We start from the raw sequence: 18,187 nt of genomic DNA on the forward strand, positions 1-18,187 counted from the left end.
AAGAAAATATTTTCTCTGTATATAAAATGACTTTGACCTTTCTTGCAAATATACTATATGATTTTTATTGGCATGTTTTTTAATCATCAGTCCTTCAGATTGTCAAGTTCCAGAGCAGCCCAGCCAAGGTTTGCATGGTGGTTGACAGTCACCACAACACACCAAGGGAGATGACGTTTGAGAGCACACGGGTACGACGAATATCAGGTTTTAATATTAACTGCAATTAACAGTTTCCTCTCCCATAAGTCACTGAGTGACTGTTGTCTCTTTTAGAAACGCGACTCCTTCTGCCAACTCCTCCAGATGATGAAGACCAGACACTCTCAGCTGAGTGAACCTGACATGGTCTCTGTTTTTGTTGGCACCTGGAACATGGGTAAATCAAACATGTGATGACAGTCACTTTTGCAGATGACTTGTTTATGGGCTGAAGTTGACGCTCAGAATTTTATTGTGTTGTTTTGTGTACACAGGTGGATCCCCTCCTCCTCGCAGCCTGCAGACATGGGTGACCTGCTGTGGTCTGGGACACACCCCAGACGAGTCGACCGCCTTGCTCCCTCATGACATCTACGCCCTGGGGACCCAGGAAAACCCTCAGGGCGAGAGAGAGTGGACAGAACATATCAAAGCAACCCTTCGCAGCTATACTCACATTGACTTCAAACAAGTAATGTTTTACTTTTTCTAATTTTATTTAAGCTTTAACTGTGGATTCTTATGTCTAAACAAGGTGCTTTATCAATGAAGCTATAACATGTCAGTGCAGAATAATTGAAGGGGCTTCATGTACGTGTTTTTTTATTTGTCACATAGCCAACATTAGTACTGAGAACTGTTTACTAAGTAATCCAGCAGTAATGTTGCAATTCAAGCATAAAACCTAATTCATTTAGTCACCAAAAGCTTCAGCAGTGAAGAGCAACATCAGTTCTTTGCTTCTAATAAAGTTAGCAGTTAGAGTCTCGTCTCTTAGGAAGTGGTGCAGAATACGTGAATAAGCTGTATGAAGCCTTTTTTCGACTCAAGGTTGAGTTGTGCAAAGTTTTATAAATCGCCTTAAGTCCATTTTGAGAGCTTCTAGACTCTATCTGAATGTATAATCTCAGTGATAGATATGTTTTGAACAGCTTTTTTTATAAAGTTAAGTTAAGGCAATTTTATTCATAAAGCATCTTTCATACATAGAGGTAGATTTGAGGTGGTGTACAGGAATATTAAAGAAAAACAAGACAGAGAAACATTAAAAGAAAACATTTAAAATCTGAAAGCACAGTTAGAAACAATTTTCAAACAGAATAAAATATTAAAATAAGTAGGATATGTGATATAAAATACAAATAAGTTGAAAGGAAAAATAATACAACTAGATAGAACTGCCTCAAATAATACAGTACAATACAACTATAATGAAATAATAATAATGGGATCCTCCAGGACCTTGTAAAATAGTTTAGTTAAAGGCACACTGAGTTTCCATCCTGTTTTTTCAGAGAGTAATCAGAGCACGTGATTACATAGAAGTGGGTGAATCCTGAGAAATCTATAATTGTTTGATCTTTGGTTGGAAACTGTCCCTGTCTATTGTAATACGAGACAATGTCCTGCAGGTGGCAGTACAGTCCCTCTGGAATATGAGGCTGGCTGTGTTTGTGAAGCCGGAGCATGAAAGTCGCATCATCCATGTGAACACAGCCAGTGTGAAGACTGGCCTGGGGAACACATTAGGTAAACCCGACCATCACAATTACACACAAATCAAATGCAATAAATATTATCATGGCTGACGACAAGAAATAAGAAATATCAATGTTTGATCATCAATACAAAAAATTTGCTTATGATCATGGAGGTTTCAGGTTGTGTATTTCCTTCATTTCAGGAAACAAGGGGGCTGTTGGGGTCTCGTTCCTCTTCAATGGAACATCTTTTGGCTTTGTTAACTGTCACCTGACTTCTGGAAGTGAGAAGGTCCTGAGGTACATTAACTGTTTATCTGTACAGATACTGAACGTTCAAGACCAAGTGTGTGTGTGCTCCTGTGTCATATCTCTGCTGTATGAAAAAACATCTCTGTCTTACAATGCGTGTGATGTTCAGGAGGAACCAGAACTTTGTGGACGTCCTCAGGCTCCTTTCTCTAGGCGACAAACAGCTCGGTGCTTTTGACATCAGCCTGCGCTTCTCTCATCTCTTCTGGTGCGGAGACCTCAACTACAGACTCGACTTAGACGTACAGGTCAGACTAACAATTACTAGATCTTTGTCATTCATTGCTCTTTTCTAAAAAAAATATTAGAAATTATAAAGTCAAACCCCCCAGACTTTGCTGTCTAAAGTTTCTCTCTGGTCGTCACTGACCGCAGGACATCCTGAAACATGTGTCTAAGAGAGAGTTTGAGGAGCTCATGTGTGCAGACCAGTTGACCCGAGAGAGACACAAGAGGAAGGCCTTCCTCAATTTCAGTGAGTTTCAAGTTTAGAAGTTTGTACTTTATTGAGAGCTATACTGTAAATACCATATATCAGACATGTATTTGATAAACACTATTTCACAATTATGAAGAATCAGTATCGTACATTAAATTTAGATCCAGCTCTACCTTTGCTCACCTCGCTTTGCTCTTCTGTTCTGTGTTTATCGTGGTAAAGAGGAGGAAAAGATTGCATTTCCACCCACCTATCGGTATGAACGGGGCTCTAGAGACTGCTACCTATGGCAAAAGTACAAGACGTCAGGGGTGAGTTACACAAACACACCTCAGAAAGATCTTTTAGGTGCAGGACAGAGTACACTGGCCACACATCTCTGAATAAATGCCAAAATGTAAGGGTTGATTCAGTAAAAGCAGAATAACTTCATCAAAGTTTCATACCAGGGATCTGGCTCTTAAAGTTAGCAGCATTGATCTGTAGGTTGGTTTTATGCTCTGACTGAAATACAGCATCTCAACAACTATGGGATGGATTGCCATGAGAATTTGCAAAAAAAACAACTTGGTGCCCAGAGGATGAGTCATTGAGTTGGGTTATGGTCTGATGTCTATTTTCTCATGGTTTAATATTTAATAATAATAAAACTTCATATTTATTTAGCACTTTTCAAAAACAGGTTTACAAAGCTGCTGACATGGCTGTAGTCTCTTGGTCTTGCTAATATCAGGTTCTTTATCAAGATGTATTGATCCTACTGTTGTTTATACATATTCCTATAATTACATTTTTAGTTAAATGTCGTTTCCTGGTCTGGTGCTATTGTATTTTTAGCCTATAGGTTTATTGTACTGCACAAAGTGCCACTAAGAAGTAAATAACCCAGAGGCATTCTAAGTATACAGTGAACTCACTTCTTCAGATATTTTTAACCTCATCCTACATAAGTCGTCTGTAGGGATAGGTGACTTTGACAGCTGCAGTCGAGATCACTAAAAATAGAAGGGTTAAAAATGAACCCAGTCTTTGAAAAGGAATGTCTGGCACAAGGAGCCATTCGCTACATAAACTACACATATCTGGTATTTTCATTTGTTAACAGACGTACAAAGTATTTTACGTAAATGTGTTTCTGTAGGTGCGGGTCAATGTGCCATCATGGTGTGACAGGATTCTGTGGAAGTCCTATCCAGAGACGCACATAATTTGCACTGCGTATGGTAAGATCTGGTGACTTTAAGAAGCTGTAAGTAGAACAGTTAACAATTAAATGAGGAATAAGCAAATGCTGAGGAGCAGCAGAGAAGGTGCCGTGCTACGAAGACAAGATTTGATGCAGAATTCTCAAACTAAATAACTGTGTTCTTTGTTTCACCCCTTGAACTTTTAAGTGAGAGCAACCATCAACATGACCAGGCTAACAACCAAAAACGACATTTTGGTCTGTGGTCTGTCAAAAAAAACAAACTGCTTTAGTCGGCTTCTGTTTATGACTGACTACAGCAAACTTATCAACACATAGTGCAGAGTAGTTGCAGAATCACTTTATCTTTGTCTCACCTTGTGAATATCACACACTTACAGTGTTGTTACAAAACTCCAGCCACAGTAAATATAAGCTATTTCGTGTTGTTAGTGTGATTGTAAATAATCTGATGTGGTGGATTTCTCTGTCACCAGGTTGCACAGATGACATCTTCACAAGCGATCACTCACCTGTTTTTGCCACGTTCCAAGTGGGAGTGACGTCACGGTTCAGCTTCAAAACAGGTGCTGTCACTGTTGTGGTGTAAGACACAAACAGATGGATCGTGACCGGAGGCCGTCATGGAGTGAACTGTGTTGTTGATGACTTTGTCTTGCACAGATCCGAACCCCGGCATGGAGAGGGCCTGGATAGAGCTTGAAGGCGTGGAGGCCATTGTGAAGACTGCGAGCAAAGCAAAGTTCTTCATTGAGTTTCATTCAACTTGCCTTGAAGGTATGATGTCACATTAAAAACATTTTTTTTATAAAGCATTATGCAACACAGTGGCAGATATTCCTTCACATCTTTCTTTGCAGAGACACGACGCTCAAGTGAGAACGACTCGCAGAGCTGCGACGTTCCTGGGTTTCTGAAACTAGGCTGGTCCTTCAAACAGCTGCCTAAGGTCAGAGGCTCAGTCCGTTTGAAAAAAGAAAAGGGTGGAAAGGGTTTGTTTTAAAATCAAAATGAGTCACTTGTGATTTGTATATGTTTGTCATAGCTTCTTCCAGTCCTGTCTGACATGGAGTATCTTCAGGATCAGCACCTGCTGCTGTCTGTCAAGTCATGTGACGGCTTTGAGTCATACGGTTGGTCACAGAGCAAATTCATTCAGTCTCTTCAGCTACTCCAATGATAAGCGGTTGGCTACTTTGCTAATGAGTGAGCTTAACATGGAATTATGTTTGTTTCTGTATTTGATTGTTTGTTTGTTAGTTGGCTGGATTACACAAAAACTACAAACCTGATTTCCATGAAGGTTTGTGGAGGGGTGGGGAATGACCCAAGGATTTTTAACCCACAAAATGTTGTTGCGGATCTGCACCAGGGGGCGGATCCAGGAATAATTTGTTGTTTGTTTTTTTATAGAACTTGATGCAAAAAGAAAATTACGCATGTTCAGAGCACTGATGTTTATGAGTGTGTGAAATTTGGTGAAGATCCAAATAAAAAAACAGATCCTGTGATTTAAATGTGGTTTCACGAGGAAACTGTTTGGCCTTGATGAAAGTATGCACTCCAACCTAGTTCTTTTTATTTTTTTTAAACCCTTATGTGCTATCTACAAATCCAGTTTCATTTTATATTGATAAGATTTGAATATATAATTATCTGTGTGGAGATGACACATCTCTAGATACACATATACAGTATTTTATCTACAGTATATGCAAAATTAATTAAAATGTTCACAGTTAAGTGTATAAACTGCTGTTTTTTCATAGTATGTTCTTCTAAGAGCACCAAATCAAACCACCAACTACAGTCAGTGAAGTACTACTACCTACTACCTCAAGAAATCATGTTTGAGTCTAATGGAATCCTCCTGAAACTGAATGAATAGATTGCATGAATAGACCTTCTGTTGTGTTTCAAGGTGAAATGTCCTATTGATCTAATCAATAACCATTTAAAAATCTCTTTTTGCAGGTGAATGCTGTGTAGCTCTGCGCTCACTCACACGTGCATCAGAACAGTTTGAGACGTTCCTGAGTCACCGGGGTGAAGAGATGGGCTCCATAAGAGGACGCGTCAGGGTCCATGTGCCCAAAGACAGGAGAGGAACACGGGAGAAGATCTATGGTGGGTCAGCCGGAACTGGTACAACTCCTAATCTCTGCCTTGCTTGCACTATCACTTCCCACTAAACTTTCATCTCCACTGTCACTGCGTCCTTTGACTCTCCTGCAAGTCTCACATGGCTTCCTCTATTTGGTTCCGCAATGATCCCTGGCTTGGCTTTACACTTGCTGGTATCTATCGACCGCTTCCTCTTATGGCTCCTGATTGACTGACCCTGACCAGATGCATCCTGAGAAACTGACACAGGACAGATGAATATTGTGTCACCAGGTCAGGCGCCACAAAAACACACACAAACACCATCACTCTGTATGTCTGCAAACTGACATCCTACATGCACCACACAGACCATAAAGAGGTCTTTCACTTCACAAAATGTCTTTTCTAATGTCCTGTGCTTTGACTTTTTCCAGAGTGGTTCTGTTTTGAGAAAGATGATAAACAGCCTCTGAGAGGACACATGTCTCCTGCATCGACACGGGTCCAAATAAACAGGTGAGGAACTCTTAATGATTCCGAGCATCAGTGTGAAGCAGCAGAAATCCTTCAGTTCTAAAGGAAAGAGTCTCTAGAGCTTTCACCCAACTCACAGCAACATCTCCCAAAACCACGAGAGCTTGTTGTTTTAGGGGTTTACAGTTGTTTAGGGTTTGACCACATTTTACAAATGGACAAGTTGCATGGGCAGATAAAATATGAAACATTATAGTATCTACATCGAAAATGACTAATCCCTTCTCATATTTTTGAGAAGGGATTACGACAAATCATAAACTGAAGGCTGTATTCCTGCATTGTTTTGGTGATTGAACTGTGTTTTATCCTCTTTGTAAATGTACCTGTACTCACATGCTCATATTATTGCAGACATTTGTTTTTTTGATGCCACTTTCACTCGTGAGAGTTAAAAAAACTTATTTCAAACAAAGTCTGTGAACAGTTTGTTTATTTGGTCAAATTCAAGATTTTTATATATCCATCACAGGCCCTCTCCAGTTCCTCCTAAACTTACTCCGAGCAGCTACACCAATCCTGCCTACTTCATCTTTGAAGGCGTGTCGGTGGCACGCAGGGTGGAGGAGGCCCTCCCCCAGCAAAGAGACCCTCAGGTGATCTGGTCTGGTAATGAGGCCTTGCAGCTCCCGAAAATCTCAGGACGTCAGGGCTTTGAAAGACGACCCTGTCGCAGGTCAGACTTTACAGAGATCGAAATTCCCGCCATCCTGCCCCAGTGCACTCCAACCAATGACCTCCAAACACCCCAAACCAACTCTTCCTATCAGCTGTTCCCCGCCAAGGACCCGTCTCCCATTTCTCCACCCTCCAGCAACGCCATCTCACAGTTTCAGGAACCGGCTTCACAACCCAGAGACAAATATCCATGTAAAAATACTGTTCAGGATTCCATACTGCCTGTAAATAACCTGAGGAACCTGTATATGAATCACTCAGCGATCATTAGGGAAAAGAACAGAAGGGATCAACATCAGCTCCTCTCAGAGAGGACCAATCCAATCCGGGCTGCCAAGGTGCCGTCAGCTTTCCCTTTCACCCCCCCTCACTTAGGACCCTGTCAGGCATCTGTTCCCTGGATAGTGGATCAGCAGCCACCTGGGCCTACAGGGGATCACTCCCTCACTGCTTTGCAAATTGCCAAGTCCCTCAGTGAAGTTGACTTCTTCCCCTCAGAGCAGAGAGGCCCGACCATAACCAACCAGAGGCTAAGTTACAGAAACGGCCCTTCGATGCATGGAGACAGGAGCCACAGCTGGGAGAAAGAGGTTCGCACCTTTCACAAAACAGTTTTTAAAAGACGTTACTCCTGGTTCTCTTTAGTGATTCTGTCTGATTCATCTCAAAGCAGGTGTCTGTGCTCCAAGGGGCACCGGAGACAGTGCGGGAGCTTCTCAGCACTCTGGGTCTTCAGAAATACACCCTGGGACTCAGTCTCAATGGCTGGGATGATCTGGATTACTTCAGGTAAAATAATTTGTTCCACAAGCTCTTTATAGTGTAGGCTCGTCACTGCATTTCACAGACAGGAAAATGTTATGATTTTTGTTACCCTACAGACATAGACACTTAACTGCAGCTGAGTTACAGTTTGTGACACTAATGCCAACACTTGAAGCCAATAACCTGAAACAAGCTCCTCTTTTTTACCATTTAATTAATTTTCAAAATCAGAACAAAGATGAAAATTGATTTAAAAAGCACACACAAGGTGAACCTTTTGCAAAAAACTAAATGAAAAACGGTTTCAAGTTTCAGTCACTTTAATACAACCACTGAAGGAACAGAAACTAAGAACATTCATCTGGAACTGTCATCACATATTTACTGAGAATTCACCTGGATGGGAACATTACTACTTTCTGTGTTAAATGTAACACACAGGACACATGATATGAGTAAAATACACTTGGTTATTGTGGAAACTTTGGTGTTCAGGAGACAGATGCAAACCTCAGTTGAAGGCCTGATCAAATTAGTTCATGTGACAGTCATGTGAGCGTGATGACTTAAATTAATCACTGGGTTTCAGGGTTTGCAGTTAAACTGCAGAGAGGTGGTCGACTGATTAAATAGATAAATAAATAATATCCATCCAGTCACGATTATGATTCAGAGTTGTAAAAGCATATTGTCACCATCTGGTCATAATAGTCAGAGTTGAATCCACTTGCTCAACAGTTTTGCCTGCAGCCTGTTTCCTTAATATATAAATAATAAGGGACAAATCCATCTTCCTTTTTTATAATTTGATCTGAGGTTACCGTAAGGCTGCAGCCGTCTGACTTCGACTGATGAAGTCGGTAACTTCCCCCTTTTCTTCCCTCTGACAGTGTTTCTGTGTTGAGCTGCAGAGGGAAAGCAACACAAAGAGGCAATTTCATACTAACCGACTGTAACCTTTTCAGATACCCTCTTGATCTGATTAACTCAGACTGTTGAAGCCTCACATTCCCTTCAGATAGACTGAGTAATTCGTTCTGTAGTGTGGAATGAGGGCTGGATTTTTAACCCCCATCCTGCACATTGGACAAGCGAAGAGAAGGAACACGTACAACGAACAAAATCAGTTTCTGAAAACATTTCTCTTGTGCCTATTGATTTTAAAATCAGACACAATGCACAAGATATAAATATGCTGACATTACCAACATTTAAGATTCAGCAAACTGAACTATTGCAAATGTTTTATAATTTTAATGAGTCAGGTTGGTTTTTCTGCCATTTCTCCACAGCGGCATCACTGAGGAGGATCTACGGGCTGCAGGAGTGACGAACCCTTCGCACCGACGCAGGATCCTCGAGAATCTGCCCAGGAACTGGAACTGACGCTCAGATACAACAAACATGGATGGTGCAGAGCCTCCTTGTCTGCTCATTTATTCCAACTGGAAGAACTGGGAGAGCTGAGATCCGACTGATGGGATATCAATCACAGCAGCTGGACTTTACCTCAGTTCATCTTTTCATTTCTCATACTCAATCCAATCACCTTAGTTGAACTCCTACCCGGAAATGAAAATCAGAAAAAGAAAAATAGGGCTTTTTAAAAAAATGTTTTTTGTTAAAGCATTTTCTGACACAAAATAGAATTTATACATAATAGCTAGAAAATCTCAAATTGCACTTTTCTTGATAAGGAAGACTCCATCTGTTTACTCTCCATCTACATTATATATTTACAGCGACAACATCGACAGTTCAGTTGCACGAAAGCTGTGTCCAGTCTATTGTGGAGTTTGAGTGATGCTGTGTGCCATGAAGGGACGTAGCAAAGATTAGACTGAGTGATTTACACCTGAGAGGATGGCAAGTGACGTTCTCTGCAGCGAGTGAGCGTGTGTCTCTGACAGGCAGAGTTCAGTGAACGCTACGGGACAGAAGTTCAGCCGAGCTGCACGTGGGTAAAGTTTGCTTTCAAAGTTTTCTGCCAAAAAAACCTCAACACTAAAACTAACCTGTAACCAAACTGCAACTGAAAACTGAAGCCAGTAAGAGTTTTCTGCCGGAAATGCAATTTCCTCCTAACAGCAGCTACAGCAACACATATTCAGCTCCCTCGCTATTTGTATAAAGTTGATGTATAACAAACATAATTTAAAAAAGCCCCGATGTTAAATTTTTCAGAGATGGAAAATGTATATTTTGTGTTTGACGCATTATATGAAAATCCGTAATAAGAAAAAACACAATGCTATTTTGGCGACAAAATTAAATTGAAACACTGTGACGAACATTAATAATCTAAAACAGTCGTGTTTTTCATTTTCCAATCTTCATTTCGGAGTACGAACAGGTTTGAGACGAAGGTACACGGATTGTACTCGTTGCACAGTCTGCTTTATTCAACTGTCCATCTTGACAGACAGTCAGAGGTGGGTGATGTGAATGGAAAGCCTTGATATGTATCTCTAGTTACTGACTCATACACAAATGTTTAACATGGCAGCAAGGACTCATCGATTTTGTGTTAAATGATTTTTAAAGGACCATAAAAATATAATTCCTCAATTTCCAATGTTCACACGAGGCTAGTGTTTCCTGTTTACCTTCATCCCTTCGACTGTGTGCTTTCTAATTATTCTGCTATTATTGAGCCTGGACCTGAGCTTGTAAAAAGCCCTCTATCAAACCTATGGAGCATCAAATCTGTAGCTGTACCTACTGGAACATTGTCTGTAAAGTTCGTGTGGGACCAGTTGTACTTCATTTTGTTTACTGTCTCATATTGTTGCTATCATGTCACTTAATCAGCACCTATGCCCACTCTGCATGTTTTATGCAGCCTTTTCAAAGTAAAGTGCATAAAGCAACTCTCGATTGTTTCCAAGCAAACTCAAATCCTCTTCATGTGTCCTTCACTTCACATCTTTGCACCATCGTATGTTGTTTAACATCGGCTCTTGCTGAGAAACTCTCTCCTATGAGAAGAGTTTTTAAATCCTGACGAACAAAAACATAAAAAGACATTTTATAAGAAGACAAAATTCATTCATTAACTGCAAACCTTTACATTAGAGGGTATTGATATTTGCTGAGTTAATATGAAACCATAGATCTGTTCATGGCAAATGTCAGATGATGCTTCTCTGTGTGTGGAAGACAATCAAGAAATAAGGTTAAGTCAGTGTCTGATTTCTCTTTTACACAATTCACATTATGACTGACCAAACACCAATGCTTTGCCACAAATAATAGATCACAGCGGGCAGAGATGAGACGTTTTTGAATATGATCCTAAAATAACCTCACTCTGTGTCTGTGTTTTGACTTGTTGCTCTCAGTTAAGGTAGTTACTTATTAGGACGTGACCAAACACATCCCTCTCTGCTGAGAGCAGGTATGTGTCACTGACCTCTAAATGCTATCACAGCCGCAATGCCCTTAGCATTCTGGGAAATTTTGGTGACATCCAAATCAAAGGGATACATATGTTTAAATCTTGTTTTTCTTTTGAAAAAAAAACAGTTTAAATTGATTGACATGCAGCAGATAGTCACTGATTATTCAAAAGTGTTGTTAAGAACATGAGTGTGGAGTTATTTCCTTGAAGAATGAGCACACACAGTTTGCAGGTATTAAGCTCAGGACAAAAGAAAACTCCTCATAATAAAGCAGATTTCATGGCATAAGTAAAGGTTTGATATTTGAATAATAAGTTTATATGCACTTTATAGACGAGAGTTCGATAAAAGGACAGAAGCCACTTTCATATCTGCACAATAACAATGAAGTTACTGCGGCTGCTGGTTAAAGCACAAAGGATTCTCCCCAGTCTGTAATGATAGAAGTCTGGTTCATCACTGGCTAAGAAATAGTCTGATTCATAAACCCTGATACAGCAACATGTTGTTTTTACATATATATGCTAAGCTTAAGTAACAACCACTGGCAGCATCTCCATATGTATCGTACAGACGTGGGAATTTATCTCATCTTAGCTTGAAAGCAATTATATTTGTAAAAAGTGTCAAACTTTTCCTGTAACAACTAGAATGGCACTCAGTAACAATCCCTTTAAATTCAAATGAGCTGCTTTAAACCTAACACACTCCCAGATATCAGTTCCCTCAATATGCCTGATTCTTTTCCGTTTGTTATTTCCTGTTGACAACAAACAAACAGCAGAGTGGACCGAAACAGAACATCCTTGGCAGAGATATGAAACTATCCGTGTGTGTGTGTGTGTGTGTGTGTGCGTGTGCGTGTGTGTGTGTCAGTGGCCCTGAAGGTTAACTTGAATCCCATCTGTGGTGCTGTAAATCCATCTGCCTTTAGCCACCCTCTGAGTGGGTTTCTGATGGAGAACATGCTTTGTCAGTGGCCCACTCACATTCCACATATGTTAACCACAGAAACTCAGAGAGAACACTAACACAGAGCTGACCCATTCACACACAAACCGCTGCTGCATGGCTGGATGAGGTGAAGGGGTCCGTTTCTATACATTGGGGCCGATAAACAATAAGGAGCATTTTATAAAAAGACATAACTGAATATATATATAAAGAACAATATAGAATTTGTTTCACTCAACATTTGATATCTCATATTTGACTTTTTTTTTTTTTTTTTACCACATATGGATAAATAGTTTCTATGTCAGTTATTTCTCTGACTTCTTTAGAAAGTATATTCAGAACACTGTCATAGCCAATGACTTCTGAAGAAACTAATTAGAATTGAAAAACAAGTTCTTAAGAAATGACACGCACACGCACACGCACACGCACACACACACACAAACCCATTGTCAGACCAAGCGAACTGAGCTCTGCACATAAACTTGTGTGCTGCTGTGTCGACCATAAAAGAGTCATTCAACCCAAGTGTGTTTACAGTCTTTGGGTTATTGGAGCAGATATAACATCTATGGGTCAATCCCACTGTGGTTCTCTTGGTAACCTATGAAGTGAAAGTCCTCATGCTGCCTAATTTTACTGTATGACTGCTAACCCTTCCTATTTTAGTTTCTTTATGATCAGACTTCATGATTCCACACGTCATCACGTGAATCTTGTAGTAAAGCCTGACACACACACACACAATACTGAGGGAACAGAGCAGCTACAGTCAGACACAGCTCAGGTGAGCAGATGTTGTGTTTTATACAGGGGGCGAATGTTCATCTGGACAAATATTAACTTATACTATATAAGTATTGATTGCCATTAGGCCTATGTGTTGTCATGGGAATGGATTTTATATCTGAGATGCAGGAATGATGACTAAAATGGTGGAGGAAGAATATTAAGATGTTTTTTTACGTAAAATTAAACTTGAAATATTACAAATTTAAAACCTGCATTCCAAGATACATATATTACGTTTTAGCAGCGAGTGCAAATATTCATATTTAGCTTGTGTTTAAGTGCATGGATTTTAATGTGGCTGCAGAGCTGTGTGAACTGTTGCCTCATTAACTTTAGTATTTCAGCAATATAAGGAGCTCATCATACACAAGTCAATAAGCAGATATTGGTGAGATTCTGTGGAAGCAAACAGTGGCACAAATGTAATATGCTCCAACACTCCCTTACAGAGCTGCGCTGGTAGTGAAAGTAACTCACTGTGGGGACTTTCTCTGGGCGGCACTTTTGTCTATTCAGCTCTTTGACTTCCCATTTCATCCACGGACCGTGCGTAAACTCCTCTCCATGTCTCCTGCGCACGATGGTGACTGTGTTTGCAGCGCAGCCATGGACTCCGACACCACTTCCACACACACACACAGCGTGTGTAATGGTCTAATGTGTCCCGACTGAACGAGCAGAGCCAGAGAAAAGACGAAGGAGCGAGAAGAACAACCACTCAGATCTCTGCTGAAAAGTAAAACCGCCTAAATTAGACGATTTCCTTCTGTGGCAACGGAATTTGCAGTTCCTGCTCTTTTTTTGAGATCCTGTCGGGGTGAGTGGCAGAAGTGTTGGTGTAACTTGGTTCTTAAAGTTACAGGGTGAGAAATAGTGGCGGAGAATAATCGCCTCTGTTGTTCAGGTTGTGTAGAACCAGATGTTGAGAAGTTTGGAAAAGCGCACAGATGTGGATCAACAGTGAATCCTCGTTAAAACTTTAAACTTTAAGACCAACGGTGCAGAACAATAACAGGTGCAGATACTGCAGAACTATTTTGGTTTACCACCATAGCCTATTTATAAATGTATGTCACTTTACAACTGTTAAAGAACTGCGTGAAATTCGTTTTATAGCTATACTTCAATATACACGTATAGAGCAGTGGCGGATCAATACATTTTTTTGATCACTGGCCATAAATGTTCAACATCATGGACAATTCCTGATTCAGTAAGATGCTCATTTCACTCATTCCTTGTTGTTCTATTGAGTATATATTTGGAAATTGTGTGTTTTGTTGTTGTTTTTTTTTTAAAAAAGCTTGGAAAATAAAAATTCTTAACAAACGTGATTATCATAGTGAGTAAGATTTAGGTGAATGGGATCTACTGGCAGAAATTGAATATAAAACAAACTAGTGATGTTTTCACTAGTTTGTTTCATCTAAATTATAAGAATTGTTTTCTATCTTATCCTAGACTGGGCCCACACTGACGCTTCAATGTTAGCACAGCTACTTTAACACCGGTCAACCCCCCCACTAACATCTGGCGTTTGTCTTCAATGGGAATGGATACATTTACGTGTGTCCATTAATCTGAGACCACTGTGTTTGCAGATCTATTTTTCCTGTTCATTAACTCGATCAACTAAAGTCTATTTTTCTTCATGAATGCTGCAAATGTCTTCTCCTCTGCAGGTTTGGAGTCTCCTGGCTCCACTGAGGTCACGACATGGAAGCAGTCAACAGCAGACATGAGGCACTCAACCAGTCGACTGTGTTCACCTCAGTCTTCAACTCGAGCTGCCGCTTTGACGAGGAGTTTAAATACATCCTGCTGCCCGTGTCCTACAGTCTGGTGTTTGTGGTCGGCTTTGTGCTCAATGCCGTGGCCTTGTGGATGTTCCTAAAGATGCGTCCGTGGAACCCCAGCACCGTGTACATGTTCCACCTCGCCCTGTCCGACTTCCTGTACGTCCTCTCCCTGCCCACCCTCATCTACTACTACGCCAACCGTAGTCACTGGCCCTTCGGGGTGGCCGCCTGCAAAATAGTGCGCTTCCTCTTCTACGCTAACCTCTACAGCAGCATCCTCTTCCTCACGTGCATCAGCGTGCACCGTTACCTGGGCATCTGCCACCCCATCAAGGCGCTGACTCTGGTGAAGTCTCGCCACGCCCATATTGTGTGCGGGATGGTGTGGTGCGTGGTGACTGTGTGCTTGGTGCCCAAGCTCATTTTCGTCACCACGTCCACGAGGGACAACGACACCCTGTGCCATGACACCACCAACCAGCAGGCCTTTGAGGAGTATGTGGACTACAGCTCTGTTGTCATGGTGCTCCTGTTTGGCGTCCCGTTCATGGTCATAGTGGTGTGTTACTGCCTGATGGCGCGGACGCTGTGCCGGCCCAGACGTGGATTATCTGGCAGCCAGCAAAGCAACGCCTCACGTCAGAAATCCATCAAGCTCATCATAGTGGTGCTGGTGGTCTTCGCTGTGAGCTTCGTCCCTTTTCACATCACGCGGACCCTCTACTACACCTCCCGCGTGTTAAATCTGAACTGCAGATTCCTCAACATCGTCAACTTCACTTACAAGATCACCAGGCCGCTGGCCAGTGTCAACAGCTGCATTGACCCCATCCTGTATTTCCTGGCTGGGGATCACTACCGCTCCAAAATGCTGTCCGTCCTGATGAGAAAGAAACGGACGACGAACAGCCAAACACCCGAACAGCAGCAGAACAGTAACCACGGCGTTGCTCTGGCCTATTGTCCCTCAGCCCTTAAATCTACAGGAGAGGTGGAGAAATGCTGATAAATCTGTTGCAGAAATTTAAAGTACAAAACGTTTCTAACGCCACATTCAGGAGCACCTGTTGATTTTTGCACTGAGAGGTCTGGAACTACTTTTGAAGTAGAATGTACTTCCAGTTTTTCTTCTAAATATTTCAGTATTTGTGTTCATAAAGATCACATTTCACCTCCACTCACCTTCCATTATGTTTTTAAAATGAATTTGGTACCTTTCGGTAAACTCAGTATTCAGACAGTATTCACACTGTCCAGTGAAATGGTGCCTGTGCAGAGAAAAGCTGGGGGAATAATCAATGAAGCAGTTTTCAGACATTCTTTGGGAGAATGTTCGCAGGATTGGGTTCGGTCTTTCACACATGAACGCAACAGGAGACTCTCCGCTCAGACAATTTCCTGAGATTCTCTGGAGTTCAGTGCTCGTCCGAAAGCAGCTTGAGACTCTTGAATATTTTGGCACAGGTGGTCACATGTGCCTTTAAGTAAATTTCGAACAATACATTTCTATGCCACACGTTGATCTAAATATTAAAGTTACATGAGATAAAAAAGGACAGATGCTGGCTCTCATCTCAGAAATTGAGAAAGTTATGATGAGACAATCCTTCCTGTTTGTATCAGCGGCGTCTGTGTGTTACTCAGAAACTGCCGCTCCTCTGCAGCTGTTTTTGTCCTTCAGTGTTCACAGCTGATGCCTCAACTCAACCATGAAGAAAAGCATTTTTCTTTCAAACCACCCATGCCTCATTAGAGGAATAAGGGATTTTCCTTTCCCCCTTTTTACCTCTGGGGTAGATACATGGAATTTAAAGGCCTTTTTCTATCAGAAATCCAAAACTGAACGCCTTGATAGTTTTGCAGGATGTGACAATGATTCAAGAGAGAGTGACCACATGAGTTACTGTGGTTGTTGTATGTCACGTACAATGAACTGATAAGACAGTGACACTGTTTGTGAGCTCATGGAAGTCGAATGTTCATCCTCATTAAAAGAGAAATGGATTTATATGAGTTGCTGTGAAACAAAATGTAATTTCTCTTAACAACTGTCAAGGGTCCACCTGCTGACACCTGAGCAGCTGCAGTTCAGGTGGTGTGTCTAAAGTGAAAGCAGAGTTATGCTCCTCGAGATCCTGGCACAGACGTCTGTTTTCTGGATCAGGGTGTTGACTAAATAAATACTGCAACAATGATGAAACTGTTTTACGCGAACCAGATAAGGAGGAGCACAGTTAAAATACCGAAAGTATTCCCACACTGTGTGAACCATCTTATCTGTGTTCTGTGTCTGCTTATTCCAGTGCGTGAAGCAACGATCAAACATTGCAGTGCTACACATGTGAATAGTTCCCATGGTGAAATGTCTTTAGAGACGTTTGATTTTAAAATGATGTCCTGGGTCTTAAAGTTCAGACTGAATCCACAGACAGTTTGGTTGAGACGTGTAAAACTTCCTGCAGGAGTCACAGTTCAAATGGAATTTTATTTTGTAATTTACAAACTATGGGTCATCAGAAACAGATGCTCAAGACATCTCATGACTCTTATCCGGAGAGTTGCTTTCATAACCAGTACTGTACGAAATGTATCATTTATCTTTAGGCTACTTTACTAAAGTAGATCTATTTTATTTGGGGTACTTTTCACCTTTACCTGATTACATATATCAGCAAATATCCGTACTTCCTCCTCCTCTACATTTTTACTCTGCACTGTGTTACATTTTTGAAAATTAATCAATAACGAGAGGGGCATCGATTGACTGATCAGCTCAGAGTGGGCAGGTCACGACGGCAGCAGCATCATCACTGATGGAGAAAAGGATTCAGGAGAGGCCATCACCAAGATTTAGCTTTTAATGAATGTGACAGTGAAAGTGTTTGCAGTGCCACCATCTGCAGAATTCTTTATGAATATGACAGGGTCTGTATTATTCTTGTACTAAACAAAATAGGCGGTTTCACCAGGGGAGATACTGCACTTAGCAAGTACTTTTACTTTTAATTTGTTAATGTACTGGTACTTACTGACTTTAACTCAAGTAGAAAATTCAGTGTGGTACTTAAACTTTTACTTGAGTAAATGTTTGTCTGTTTCTTTCCACAAATAGAAGTGACCACTGATCATTAAGAGGAATGTGATGAATGTTTCAAACAGCTCTGTTCTTCAGCTCTTCACCTCTCTCTGGATGTTTCCCGTGTCACTCCTCCATTCAGTCTATGGATATAACCTCACTAGCGCCTCCCTGTGGTCTCTTGTAGAACAGAAACCTGTAGGCTGTCCTCTTTGAGTACTCACTGATTTAGACGAAGTAAGGAAATAGATCAGAACATTTGAAAAATGCAAAAATAAATAAATAAATAAATAAAGTGGATATCTCTGTAGTTTGACTCAAGTGTCTGGTCACATGTCAGTGGAGTATTTCTTCCCCTGGTGATGTCTGGCAGGTAAACAGGAAGCGATCACCTGCACACGACCCGGAAGCACGGTGTAATGTCCCGGATTAAGAAAGC

At 41.1% G+C, this 18,187-nt stretch overlaps 2 protein-coding genes and 1 long non-coding RNA gene across 5 annotated transcripts in view; 2 read left to right on the forward strand and 1 right to left on the reverse strand.

Moving 5' to 3' along the window:
* The window catches only part of inppl1b (inositol polyphosphate phosphatase-like 1b), a 28,809-nt gene extending 18,189 nt beyond the window's left edge, over positions 1 to 10,620 (forward strand). The window contains exons 11-28 of one of the 2 annotated variants that reach the window (XM_020080392.2): positions 91 to 191; positions 277 to 379; positions 477 to 673; positions 1,614 to 1,731; positions 1,886 to 1,982; positions 2,104 to 2,242; positions 2,370 to 2,469; positions 2,656 to 2,744; positions 3,575 to 3,656; positions 4,117 to 4,206; positions 4,304 to 4,417; positions 4,501 to 4,589; positions 4,686 to 4,773; positions 5,615 to 5,767; positions 6,181 to 6,262; positions 6,753 to 7,548; positions 7,629 to 7,747; positions 9,016 to 10,620. In XM_020080392.2, coding sequence (XP_019935951.2) covers positions 91 to 191; positions 277 to 379; positions 477 to 673; positions 1,614 to 1,731; positions 1,886 to 1,982; positions 2,104 to 2,242; positions 2,370 to 2,469; positions 2,656 to 2,744; positions 3,575 to 3,656; positions 4,117 to 4,206; positions 4,304 to 4,417; positions 4,501 to 4,589; positions 4,686 to 4,773; positions 5,615 to 5,767; positions 6,181 to 6,262; positions 6,753 to 7,548; positions 7,629 to 7,747; positions 9,016 to 9,109 — 2,651 coding nt within the window. In that variant the 3' untranslated portion in view covers positions 9,110 to 10,620. The remainder of the gene's footprint in view (positions 1 to 90; positions 192 to 276; positions 380 to 476; positions 674 to 1,613; positions 1,732 to 1,885; positions 1,983 to 2,103; positions 2,243 to 2,369; positions 2,470 to 2,655; positions 2,745 to 3,574; positions 3,657 to 4,116; positions 4,207 to 4,303; positions 4,418 to 4,500; positions 4,590 to 4,685; positions 4,774 to 5,614; positions 5,768 to 6,180; positions 6,263 to 6,752; positions 7,549 to 7,628; positions 7,748 to 9,015) is intronic. The other variant, XM_020080401.2, reaches the window with a different exon arrangement.
* Positions 50 to 13,491, reverse strand: LOC109625283 (uncharacterized). The gene is made up of 3 exons (XR_002202452.2): positions 13,351 to 13,491; positions 4,153 to 4,366; positions 50 to 599 (listed from the first exon to the last, which is right to left on the reverse strand). It is a non-coding gene; the product is annotated as an uncharacterized lncRNA (long non-coding RNA).
* On the forward strand, positions 13,439 to 16,872 carry LOC109625249 (P2Y purinoceptor 4). Of its 2 annotated transcripts, none has more exons than XM_069532046.1 (2): positions 13,439 to 13,609; positions 14,556 to 16,872. In XM_069532046.1, the coding sequence occupies exon 2, from the start codon at positions 14,590 to 14,592 to the stop codon at positions 15,676 to 15,678; it is 1,089 nt and encodes a 362-aa protein (XP_069388147.1). In that variant the 5' UTR covers positions 13,439 to 13,609; positions 14,556 to 14,589; the 3' UTR covers positions 15,679 to 16,872. The 2 variants fall into 2 exon arrangements, with proteins under 2 accessions (XP_069388147.1, XP_019935971.2); XM_020080412.2 differs by having other exon boundaries at positions 13,552 to 13,690.
* Positions 16,873 to 18,187: the final 1,315 nt, after the last annotated feature.

This window comes from Paralichthys olivaceus, chromosome 9 (assembly GCF_024713975.1).
Source record: "Paralichthys olivaceus isolate ysfri-2021 chromosome 9, ASM2471397v2, whole genome shotgun sequence".
In the NCBI taxonomy this organism is placed as follows: Eukaryota; Metazoa; Chordata; class Actinopteri; order Pleuronectiformes; family Paralichthyidae; genus Paralichthys; species Paralichthys olivaceus.